General features: G+C 34.9%; 1 protein-coding gene across 13 annotated transcripts in view; it reads left to right on the top strand.

The window, feature by feature from the left end:
- Window positions 1-11,439, top strand: part of LOC100252970 (uncharacterized) — a 47,663-nt gene extending 36,224 nt beyond the window's left edge. For 5 of the 13 annotated variants that reach the window (XM_019221848.2, XM_059738894.1, XM_019221850.2 and 2 more), the window contains 4 exons: window positions 4,522-4,638; window positions 4,722-4,880; window positions 10,224-10,385; window positions 10,505-11,439. In XM_019221848.2, coding sequence (XP_019077393.1) covers window positions 4,522-4,638; window positions 4,722-4,880; window positions 10,224-10,385; window positions 10,505-10,669 — 603 coding nt within the window. In that variant the 3' untranslated portion in view covers window positions 10,670-11,439. The remainder of the gene's footprint in view (window positions 1-4,521; window positions 4,639-4,721; window positions 4,881-10,223; window positions 10,386-10,504) is intronic. The other 8 variants (XR_009466335.1, XR_009466334.1, XR_009466332.1 and 5 more) reach the window with 8 other exon arrangements.
- The last annotated feature ends 1,662 nt before the right edge of the window (window positions 11,440-13,101 follow it).

The raw sequence follows: 13,101 nt of genomic DNA, 5'->3' as shown, positions 1-13,101 counted from the left end.
TCCTTTCCTTATTGCCTTTCATAACCTAACCCCATACACATACCTCACTTTGTGGGGACATTGGCCACCTACTTCTTCTCCAAACTTCCCCACTATAACCCATCTCCAAAGGGGCATCCTTCCAGAGGTAAACCTTTAACACCGTTTGCTAAGCAAAGCCTTTTTAAGAACAAACTAGTCTCTAATACCAAATGCTCTTTTCTTCTTGTCCATGTAAGCAATTAACTATATCACTAAATGAGATAATTTCTCAAGGGCTCTACTTTCTCAAAGGAAAGTTGTGTTTTCTCCTTTATAAAAACAAAGTATGTATTAAATATGGTAATAAGTATAAGAGAAGGATGAGGAATCCTCCCTAAAATATAATAACTAATAAAAAAGTATTAGACTAAACTCCTCCACTATATTCGGGAGACCTTTACAATGCATGGGAATATGCAAAAAACAACTTAATATTCCATATGGTTGATAATATCTCCAACCAAAATCTTCCTCTCCTTGCTAACCACACCCTTTTGTTCTACACATAGTTCCAATCAAGTTGAATAATATTGAGAGGAATGCCTTTAAAAATGTTGGTGTAGGATGCTCAAAAAGTGGAATTGAATTGAATTAGGTCCCATATAGTTTCTAAAGTTCTCCCCTTGTCCTAAAAAATCCTACTAGTTAGTTCCTACCACAAGATCCAAATCAAAGTGAGGCAAGCTATTTGCTAGGGGACTTTGTCTTTCTTGGTACTCCTTAAACCCTTATAAGAGATGGTAAACATGTTGCATATACGCTTTAGAGGAACTTAATCCAAATTGACAAGACTGACTAATTTGTGCCATAATCCCAAAGTTAGTGGACAATGTAGAAAGAGATGATCGACCTGTTAGGATAGAGCTCTTAAAAGTATGACATGATGTAATAAAATAAAATTTCATTTATATATATTTGTTTATTGTGATTTTTTATTTCACTTTTATATCCATGATTGTATTATTTCTTATTTGAGCATTCACACCTATATCACTTGCATTGTACATGACTTGGATACATCAGGAGTTACACAATAAATATGAGTCATGAGTTCCTTGCAAGATGATAAGTTGTTCACAACTGATTCATGGAATTAGACAACCTATTTGAGAGTTTAGTGCACTACCTCCTAATTAGAAGAATGACTTGTCTTAGTCATCGAGATGAGTTTCCCATAGTGAGTGCACTAGTATGTATGGTTGGATATTAGATAGGACTTGCAATAAATCATGATATTAGCTATCGGGTAGTCATGACTTCACTAAACTATTATGCTGCATGAGCTCTCAATTTTGAGAGAATATTGAGCTAATGTTGAAGTTTACAGTGACTTTGATCCATGAATGAGATCGTAAGGTGGTCATATATTTCTTATAGATTGAGTCACTATTGATTAAAACACATGACAATAGGAATTCTCAAAATAGGCATTGTGATATCTCATAGAATTGAGATAAAGCGTCTCCTTTGGTGATCTTAAGGACTTGTGATCATGTAATCTAAATAATTCCTTAAGTGGAATTTGACATATATTCTTTGTGGATTATAATAGGTCAATTGATCACAAAATAAAAGGATTTGAGACTTAAGAATAGTTGAGTTAATCTTGGGAGGTTGATAGTATCTACCTTATTAGATTATGGACATGTAGTGATTTGGATTTAATCAATTTTCATCTTAATATAAATTTCATAGGGTATTGGAGTATAGTTAACTAACTTTAGTGGAATGCTGAGTCAACTTCATAATTGAAATATGAGGGAGTTAAGAATTTTCTATGGGTTTTAATGGTTCCTAGTTGAGTTCATATTCTTTTTTGGCATGAAAGCTTGAGGTTTATGAAGAATTAATCATTTAGTGTAAAGGACATTTTGGTAAAAGCGCAAGGCTGCACAGGATTTTATGATTAATTATTTTTTGGGTTTTTGGGATTGGGTTAATTAATTAATTGAAACCCAATAGAGCTAATTAATTAATTAAGACTCATTGAGTATGACCCAATTTATAGATGGGCCAAAGTCATTTAAACACACAAGGAAGTCTATATAAAACCTTTAGGAGTTTAAGGTTAGACACACTCTTAGTCTTTATCTTCCAAAGAGCCTCCATCTCTCTCTCTCTCTTTTTCACTCTCACTCAAAAGGTGTAGCCACTCTACATAAGTGCAAAGATTCAAGGGAGGAGTAATCGGGTGGGGGGATCACGAGGTGATTGAGACCTTCTTCATTGATTGGATTTTGATTTAGGGACATCTAGATCATAGGAAAAATGTTGTAAACCCCTAGATCTAAGTTTTTGTTTATGACAACTTCTGTTGTGCTTAGATCTAGATTCTTAGGATGTTTGGATGCATGAGCCCTTATGATTTGGGGCTTGGAATGGTTTTTCCACATATTTTGGATCTTCCAGTTGGGAAGAAATAGGTTGGTCGTAAGTGGGTGTTTATAGTAAAATATGAGGCAGATGAGACACTCGAGGGGCATAAGGTAAGATTTTATAATTAATGGATATACTCAAAATCATTGGATAGATTATCAAGAAACCTTTGCTTTGGTGGTAAGGATAAATACTATTTATATATTGCTATCTCTTAGTACTAACTTTGAATATTGCTATCTCTTGCTACTAAGTTTGATTGGCCCTTATAGCAATTTGATGTAAATAATGCACTCTTCCATGGGAATTAAGAGGAGGTGGTTTATATGGAGATATCGCTTGGTCTAGAAGAAAATCTCTAGGGAACAAGGTCTGTCAATTGAAGAAGGCTCTGGATGGGCTTAAATAGTTCCTTAAAGCTTGGTTTAGAAGGTTTACTAAGACAATGAAAAGCATGAATTATATTTAAAGCCAAGGGAATCATACACTATTTGTTAAACACTCTAGGTATGATAAAATGACTACTCTCAGTTTGTATGTTGATGATATCATTGTGACAAGATATGATTTAGAAGAAATGGAGTGATTAAAAGAGAAATTGGAAAAAAAAGTTTGCTAGTAAGGACATAGGATGTGCTGTCAAGGTATTGAAGTTGCTCAATTAAAGGAGGGAATCATGATTTCATGGAAAAATTACATTTTAGATCTCGGAGAGATTGGACTATTGGGGTTTAAGCCAACAAATACACCAATTAAGGTTGGTCACAAACTTGATGAAGGACTAGAGAGTCCTCTAGTTGAGAGAGAAAGGTATCAATGCTTCATTTATTACATACCAGACCTTATATAGCATATGCTCCTAGTATGGTGAGCTAGTTAATGCACAATCTCAAGGACGTACAAATGGAGGTAGTTACTTGGATACTTAGATACTCTGAAGTTAATTCCTAATAGTGATGTTTTGGTAAAAAAAGAAGCTAGGAGGATGACACTTGAGGTTAATGCAGATGTTGATGAGGCAAGATTAGTTATTGATAGGAGATCAACATCTAGCTATTGTACTTTCTTGAGAGGGAATTTGGTTTGGAGTAGTAAGAAATAGCACATGCTTGTTAGTAATATATATATATATCAATTCTATAGTCTAAGAAGGTACATGATGATACTTGTATACAATTACAATTATAGCCTCTTTTAGAAAATGAGTATATGAAACTCAATATCATGGAGAAGGTCTGATGCAAGAGAAGGAGATGGGAAGTAGATTTCAAACAAAAGGATAGCTTCAATGGAATGAGACCAGATATGTCCAGGGGCAATGAATATTATCTTGTCATCTTTAGAAGAAGACTCAACATTCCTAGAGCAGTTTAACTTTCTTTGTTTTTTATTAGATTTTGTATATATTTGAAGGACATCTTATCCTTAATTGTACTTAGTAATTCATGCAATCAAATTTATTGTGTTTGATTTTTTTTTAAAAAAAAGGAAAGAAAAACTCGAGGACTTGAGCAGCCCCAGAGGTTATGGAGATTCAGCATCCATGATTGTGGGTGTGAAGGAGTTCAAGAAACAGTAACACTGACAAGATTGAAGCACTAGAGGGCATCCTAAGTAGTTTAGTTCTTACCTTTTTTGTTTGTTTAAAATTTTTATATTATATCTCATCCTTCCCATCAAAAGAAAAAAAAAAGTGTTCCTTTTCCATTCACTATTGATTATTTTTCAATTACTGACAACCATAGTTAATCTTGTGCATTTTAACTGATGCCTTTATTTTCATATTAACCTAGACGTATGTGTTAGCACTCAGTAAAGTGTGGCTGTTTATTATAAAGTTCAGTGCAAGGATAAAAGCAACAATAATCCTTTGACCAACTTCAAATGCAGTTGGAGGAAAGGGTTTCAATTGCAACTTCAGAATTCTCTAGTTTTACATGACTTTCTTTTCTTGTTGCTCACTAACCCTACCCAACAACCCTCACACCCACCTCTCCCCCCATTTTTTTTTTTAAAATTTGGGTGTGTGTATATATATATAAATGCATCTTATTTTTAGGAAGGCCACCAAGAAGTGGAGCTTGCTGGTTTGAAATGACCTTTGTTACATTTCTCTTACTTTAGGTTGATAGTGTGAGAGAACAGAAGCAGGTGGACACATGCAAGAGTGTTGATACAGTGAAATTATTCCAAATTGAATCCATTGATATAAAAGACAATATCGTGCTGCAGAAACTTCTTGTAAGTTGAGAAATTAAATTCAAAATAATAGTTCCAAAAATTTATGATAATGGTATTTGCTTTGCTTTCACTTCTTTTACCAGCAAGCACCTAGATGTTTTGATCCTCCAGAAAGTAGCTGGAGAATGTGCCACAATAGTGAAGAAGAAGCTCCAACAGCAGTTGCCTGTTCTGCAGAAAAGCAGAAGAAACCATGCTTCCTTTGTGGGAGCTTTAAGCATAGTGGGAATCATTGCAAACAGGTTTTGTAACATTACTTCATAAAATCATTCTGTCTGACTCAGATTTCTTTAGTGTTTTGATGTTAAACTTTGTATGCATCTATTTTCTAATTGAAGAATTTATTTTTGTTGCTAAAGAAATTCTTTGCTAAGCAGTATTTAAATCACACCCAATGAAGAGTATGACATGGAAAGATACTTTTGCCTTCTCAAATTCATGTGGTTCTTTACTCATTCAAGAATTATCTTTAAATTTATTCTATCATTCTAGATGCATAAAGTGGTTTGTGTTACTCCCCTTAGGTTCTGCTCCCCTCAGTTCATTGTCATTATGGGATGAGATGCGAAAGATTGTCGTTTGGAGAAGGCAATTAGGTGGGGGGTGGGGTGGGGTGGGGTGTTCAGCCTGCCTATCTACTTTACGTCCAAGGTTATAGTGAGGCTCAAGAAGATTAAATGAGACTTTCTTTTGGAGATGGGGCTTTGGAGAAAAAGTTATAGTTAGTGAGATGGTTGATTGATTGCATAGATGAGACCGATGTGATAGGTATGTGGTGTCGATGGGAAGAGGGAGGGGTTGGTCATTGAAATTCTTGCTTCTGTACACACTTAAACGATTCAAAGCAAGAAAATTCAAAAGACTTTTTGCTCAAGATTGCAAGAAAGTCGGTGACTAGGGAAGAAATGGATAGAGTGGTTTGAATGGACTCAAGGAATGAAGTTTTTTCTGTCAAAATTTTTTATTCTATTCCAAGCTAGGGAATTCAATTCCTTTCCCAATGAGCATTATTTAGAATTTATGAGTCTCGTTTAAAGCAAGCTTTTTTTCTTGGGAAGCTAATTTGGGAAAAGTGTTGACTTTATATTAACTTTAGAGAAGAGGGTGGTCGTTGATGAACAAATGTTTCCTATGTAAAAGATGATGAGGATTTAATTGATCTGAATTCCTTCACTATATCAAATCAACAGTGTTATGACAGTTGCTCTTCTCTTCATTTGACATTGTTTGGGTACTACCTTCCATGGTGTGGGAGACTCTTTCAAGCTAGCATGGTTCTTTTGTAGAAGAAAAACAAGGCATTTTTAGGACAATATGGGAATAAATGAATCAAATACTGAACAAAAATGAGGAGTGGCTTGATCGAACATTGAAATGCTCATTCCTAAATAACCTCTTACTATATGCCTTGTTACTTTCTTTCCTTGTTTAAGATTCCCGCCTCCGTGGCAGTAAGAATTGAGAGGTTGCAAAGAGATTTTTTATGGTATGGGGTTGGGGAAGGCAAAAGAGATCATCTAGTTAGTTGGGATGTAGTGTGTAATCCGAAGACGATAGGGGGTTTGGATCTCGGAAGGATTTCCTTACGGAATTCCGCTCTCTTAGGGAAATGGTTGTGGAGGTATCCTAGGGAGGGTTCAACGTTGTGGCATCAGGTCATTTTAAGCATTTATGGATCACACTCTAATGGTTGGGACGCCAACACTGTTGTTAGATGGTCACATCGTTGTCCTTGGAAGGCTATTGCACAAGTTTTCCAAGATTTTTCCAAGTTTACTCGGTTCATGGTAGGAGATGGGGAAAGAATTCGGTTCTGGGAAGACTTGTGGTGGGGGGATCGACCTCTGGGGGTCCGTTATCCAAGACTACTTAGAGTAGTCATGGATAAAAACATTCCTATTTCTTCAATTCTCGAATCCACTTGCCCCTTCTCTTGGAACTTTAACTTCCACCGTAACCTTTCCGATTCCGAGATAGAAGATTTAGAAAGTCTCATGCGGTCTCTTGATCATATACATTTATCACCTTCGGTTCTAGTTAAGAGATCTTGGTCTTTATCTTCTTCAGGACTTTTCACAGTCAAATCTTTCTTTCTTGCCTTATCCCAAATTTCTGGTTTGCCTTCAGTTTTCCCTACCAAGTTAGTCTAGAATTCTCAAGTCCCTTTCAAAATCAAGTCCTTTGTCTGGTTAGTGGCTCACAAGAAGGTAAATACTAACGACATGCTACAGTTGAGAAGACCCTACAAAGCACTTAGTCCCGATATTTGCATGTTGGGCATGAAGCATGGAGAAACAGTAGATCATCTTTTTCTTCATTGCCCTCTGACGATGGGGTTGTGGTACAAATTATTTCAATTAACAAAGATAGATTGGGTCCCTCCTAGGAGCATCTTTGACATGCTATCTACCAATCTTAATGGCTTTGGATCTTCTAAGAGAGGGATTGTATTATGGCAAACTGCGTGCATCGCTTTATTATGGGTGGTGTGGCGGGAAAGAAATGCAAGGATTTTTGAGGATAAAACAAGGAATTCAGAGAACCTTTGGGACATGATTCATTTCCTTGCTTCTCTTTGGGCTTTTTGTTCTAAGGTTTTTAAGGGGATTCCCCTTAATGTGATACACCTTGATTGGTTAGCGGCGTGCAACTCCAATGGGTTGGCCTAACTTATAGCAGTTGTCTGTATCTACTTTGTATTTTCTCGCATTTGTTTCCTTGTAGTTTTGTTTTCTTTGGTGGGAGGATTCCTCATCCTTCTCTTGTACTTTCCTTTTTATCAATATATGCCTTTGTCGTTTCCTATCTAAAAAATAACCTCTTACTATAGGTTAGGATGTACATAGAAAAAGGTGCAATGCTTTGATTTCATAAATTGGTTGGAATCTTACCGAGGAAGGGAGTAGTTTTTTGTGTTTTCTCTAGCCTTTTGACACATGTTGTATATATCTTGTGTATTTTTGCTATCTATAAATTCATTTTTCTTATTACAAAGTCTTCTAAGCACAGAACTTGTTCTTTCAGAGGGTAAGCTTGATTAGTCGTAAATTTGTAATTCAGGATTCCTAAACTCTTTAGTTTTTTGGAACAAATTTAGCTATCTAAACTCCTCAGCTTAGTAGTGATACAACTCCATTACATAAAACATTCTAATTGATAGTTGTTAACTGATTGGCCTTGGATTTTCCTTGGTTAAGATTCCTCTAGACCATCCAAAGTCTCCATTCAATGTGGAAAACTACTCTGACAAAGTTTAAAAGGAAAGGTGCAAATGTTGTGGCAAGAGCAAGGTCAGTCAAATGTCAATAGGTATATAGATAAGGGAGGTTTATGGTAGGTAGATGGATTACATAAAACATTTTGTCTTACCTTATTATTCTAGATAGAGTTAGATGTCAAAAAGGATGTAAGGTTTCTTCTTGAGCAATATCATGTAGCCACATGGATCGAGTGATTTTATTTTTGTTGGGTACTTGGAAATTTTGGAAAATTAGTATAATTTATTTTATTATTTATACACCATATCATTATAGAGGCTGAGGTAGAGTTGGTTGTTGCCAGTGACAAAGTGCTAGATTAGGGTCCCTTGGACATGATTTTGCAAGTGATCAACATAGTTCTTAGAAAATGTGGTTCATTCTCTCATTTGTTCAACTATATGGTTCATTATAAGGATTTCGTTCCCCTTCTTGATCTAAGTTTGTACATTGGCCTTTTGATCTTTTTAATTAATAGAAATGATATATTTTGTTTCTGATATGTATTAATAAAAAAAGAAAAGATTTTTTTACCATACTGATAGGTAGAGCGGCCAAACTCTAGAGGGTTCTTTCAGCAAAGAGGAGATATTGGTGTCTTTAGTTGACCTGAGTGGGGATAAAGCCCCAGGTTCAGATAGGATTCCCATTACATTTTGTTGCAATGTCATGGTCTAGGGACATTTAGGGCTTTTTCTTCATCATTTCTATACATTTGGGTCATCTGGAGTGAGCTAAATGTACATTCTTAGTGGGGGTTTATAAGAAAAGGATGGAGGATACTAAGTATTTTAGCCCATTATTTTGCTGGGTGGCTTTGTTCATTTTTTTCTTCACAAAATTTTTGACTAATAATCTAAAGTAATAAATGAGAAAGTGGTGTTTGATTTTTAGAATGCCCTTTTGGAGGGAAAGCAGATCCTGGATGCTCTTTTATTTGAGAATGAGGTTACTTCTTGAGAGTTTTAGCACCACATAAGTGGGTATTAAAAAACTTATTATCACGTAAATTCAGATTTGTTGCTTTTTCGAGCATGAGCAGAATGTGGTGCTGTCAGAAATGACTTGGATGGATTAGATGTTTCTTTCTTTCCTTCGTTCTTTTTTCTCTCACTTATCAGTGGATGGATTAGGTTTTGCATCTCATTGGTTAGGGTTTTGGTCTTGGTGAATAGGACCCTAATCAGTTCCTCCAAAGCTTGAGAAGGTTGAGGCAGGAGGATCCTCTTTCTCCCTATTTATCCATTCTAGTGATGAAGGCTTTGAGATTTTTCAATTCAGAAGTGGTGGGGGAAGGGGGGTTGGGGAGAAGTGGAGGTTTCAGTTCTTACTGATGATTCACTTCTGTTTTGTGAACCTAACAGTTAGCAGTTGATACGTCTATGTAGACTCTCTTGTGTTCTGGGGTGGTGTCTGGTCTAAATATCAATTGAGGACTGTGGGTCAATCCTGGTGGAGAACGTGGACCAAGGTGGTCTCTTTACTTTGTTGTACAGTGGGCAGTTGCTCATCATGTGTTAAGGTTTTTCTGTGGGCATTTTGTTTAGTTCCTCTTTGTTGTGGGGCGAGGCTTGGGTTCTGGAGGAGTTTCATTGATTCAGAATCAGAGTTAATGCAGTCTTTTTTGTGGCCTATTCACCCTATGATTGCACATGGGGTTGTGAAGATCTGTTGACATGGAGAGTCCTTTTACAAATCTTTAAGTTACGTGAGTTTTTTCTTAGTTTTCAGCTAAGTAAATTAGGGATGTTGGGGGTCCTTCTAAAATGGGTATTATCTATTACAACTGATCAACTTGTTTGACAAGGGTGAATTTTTGTTAAGTGAAGTCGTTTAATACAAAGACCAGAGTCAGCTAACCATTGTGTGGGGGCCAACAGCTTGGGGTCGTTGGTGTTCTCCTTGTTCAATCAAAAGAGGTTGTAAGAAGGCTTGGAGGATGACCTTCTTATGCTTGCTTTTGAAGCATCAGGAAGGGCAGAATTGTAGGATTTTTGGAGACTAGTTTGGAATTGACTTTAAAAGATCTGATTCCTAAAGACAAACTTTATTGATAGCTTGAGTTGACTTTAGGCCGTTATGATGTGGCTTCTATTTCTCTTTATGAAGTCCTTGGTCTCATACATACCTCGTGATTGGGTTGCACTCCAATTGTGCTCTTCCTTTTAATAAACATTTGCAATTTGCCTAACATTGAAAAAAGGAGAAAACTGTCATAGCTTTCCCAATGAATCCTTACTGTGAGGTACTTCTGCCAGATGTAGGAAATTTTGATTATTTTAATATAGTTTACTCAGTATGACATTATAATCATCTGTGGTATCTCAGCAGGCTCGTAATTGCTTTGTCTATGAAAGAAGTCAGCATACCAGAAGTTGTCCAGAGAAAAACCAAGGGAACTGTCCAAGTTCCATGATATGTTTAAGATGCGGAGGTTCAGGGCATGATATGCTTTTTTGTAGGAACGAGTATTCCTCTGATGATCTGAAGGTTTGTATGATATTCTGTGGCCTTGTTCGTCTTTTTTCATATTCAGGATGGAACACATCAGAAAAGTCCAACTGAAAATGGTTTTGGAATCTTGTTTTATGAGAATTTTGGATGAGCAGGAAATACAATGTTATGTGTGCAAGAGATATGGCCATCTTTGCTGTGTTGATTTCCCAGATATACCGCGACAAGCTTCTTGCTACAAATGCGGCCACTATGGTCACTTGGGTTCTGTAAGTCATACTTGCTACTCATTTTACATTAGGATCTGTATGTTTTCATAGGGCATGCTTAGTGGATAGAGCAACTGCACAATTCTTACAGAGCTTCATCCATGAAGGATTGCACGAAGTGACATGGTGACATTACCAACTCAATGTGATTGCTATATTCTATAAGTTGGAAGAGATGAATGAAAATATCCCCAAGGTTCAGGTCCAAAATCCCCACCCCTTAAAGTTACTTTGTGTTGGGCTACCGTCTTTTTTGTTGTCTTTTCTGTCCGTCTCAAATCTGTAGGATCTACCTTACCAAATGATAGAGGTTGTTACCCTCGGTCACTTGTAGGATAAACTGAGGATGGGTGGTGATTCACCAACTACTGTGAGATTTGTCACAAGGACAATGGAGATTTTTTTTATCGTTCCATGTCTGCATCTAATGATCTGAACACAGAGATCACAGAAGAGAACACGCAGAATACTGGGTGAGTTGCTGGTGAATACCTATAAACACTTCCAAGAAAGCTGGAGCGAATGTTTGGGGGGTGTTAACTGCAAAATCTGCTATGAAAGGCCATGAGTTTTCCACTTTGCAGTGAATAAATAGATCAAAAGGAAAAAGAAATTAAAAGAAAGAGTTTTCAGTATTGTAGCTGTAAAGGGGTTTGGTCTAGAGAATGGCTAGGCTCTTTCCTTTTTGGTGTAATGCATGTGCATACATATTATGCTGGCAACTTTTGGAAGGAGGGAAGCTGCAATAATTTATGGTCAATTTTAGTATTTTACTTAAACTCAACGCCTTAAACTTTTTATTGATTACTTTTCCGACTTAATTTTCCGCCTCGGAATTTTGCTGAATTGCTGTAGTATGTTTCCCTGGGACTCATTCTTGCTTTGTTTATTATTTTTTGATAGGGAAATAGAACAATAGACTAAGAGTGGGTTTTTTCTACTTCAAATATTTAGTAAAAGTGTTTTCTTATAAAGTGTTTTTAGAAAAATCATTTATCAAATATTTTTTAAAAAAAAATTATAAATGATTTTTTAATACTATTAAGTGATTTTTTTTAAAATTTTTATTCAAATTTTAAAAAATATTTCTTAAATTTTATTAAATGCTTAGAGTCTGTTTGATAATGATTCTAAAAAGTAATTTTAATATTTTTAATATTTAAAATTTTTATTTTTTTTATGTTAAAAATGATATAAATACTTCTTAGAATTACCGTCAAACTCTTAGAGTATATTTGAGAGTAATTTTAAAAAATATTTTTAATATTTTTAACACTTAATGTTAAAAAATTTCAAATATTAGAAATATTAAAAATATTTTCTAAAATCACTATTAAACAGAGTCCTAATGTTTTTTCAAAAAGTGTTTTTAAAAATTATTTTCAAACCTACTCTTAAGGGTTGAAATAAAAAATACCTAACAAGCGAAAGGGTGCAATAACGCATTAAAAAACACAACCAAAATGGTCCATACAGGTTAATTTGCAGGTTTTTTTTTTTTTTTGAACTTTTGGCCGAATCTTAATGTATTAAAGATCTTTCATTTTGCATTATTTCTTTAGAGATGATTGTTGATAGATTTTTAAAAATAATCTTAAATAAGTGTAAAAATTACTCTCCAACTGTTAATGGTTAAAATTATTTATATCATTCAAACAAAAAAAAAAAATTGTCTTTGCGTGAAATGTTGTAGAATGGACCTCAATCTGCAAGAAGAGTCGGTTATCATCTTCACCTAGCAAGTCAGACTAAACCACAGAAGGCGTTTCCAAGTCCATGGAGTGCTCAGGACGAAATAGAAAGAAATTTTCTTAAACCCACTGCCAGGTCATTGTTGGTCAATCAATTTTTTTACCTGGACATTGGAATTTTCTTTCTACTAACAAATTTCCTGATTTTTTTTATTCTTTTCTCTAATGACTCCTTAGGTCTTGTTTGGTTGAAGTTACTAGTTCTGTTCAGCCTAACAAAAACTTACACCAAAAGACTTAAAAAGCCCTACTTGGGATAAGTTTCTACTTACGGATATATGTTGTGTTTGGAAACTACAAATATCTTAATTTATGTGCTAATAATGCTTAATGCATATAGTACATGTTGTGAATCACCATCATGAATGAATTTTATAATGAAATTTACCAGCCTGTGAATTAAAAGAAAAAAAAAAAAAAAAAACCTTTTAGTAGTTGACATTATAATAATAAATATATAATTAATAAAATTAATAAAATATTAATAATTCTAATAATAGGTATAATATTAATGGAAATAACATTACTAAGATAATTAATATTTAATAATAATATTTATTTATTTATTTTAATTTTAATCTATTTCCCGTTTTCCCATAAATGAAGGGAGATAGATGGGTACCATAACTTTGAACAGATAATCAGATCATCTTTTCTAGGCAGAAAAATAAAAGTAAAAAAAAGTATGGCCAATATTTGCACTCTAGTATAACTTTGAATAGAAACTTGTGG

This window comes from Vitis vinifera, chromosome 8 (assembly GCF_030704535.1).
Source record: "Vitis vinifera cultivar Pinot Noir 40024 chromosome 8, ASM3070453v1".
Classification (NCBI taxonomy): domain Eukaryota; kingdom Viridiplantae; phylum Streptophyta; class Magnoliopsida; order Vitales; family Vitaceae; genus Vitis; species Vitis vinifera.
The sequence above is the reverse complement of the archived record's forward strand: the minus strand, read 5'-3'. Positions and strand labels throughout refer to the sequence as shown.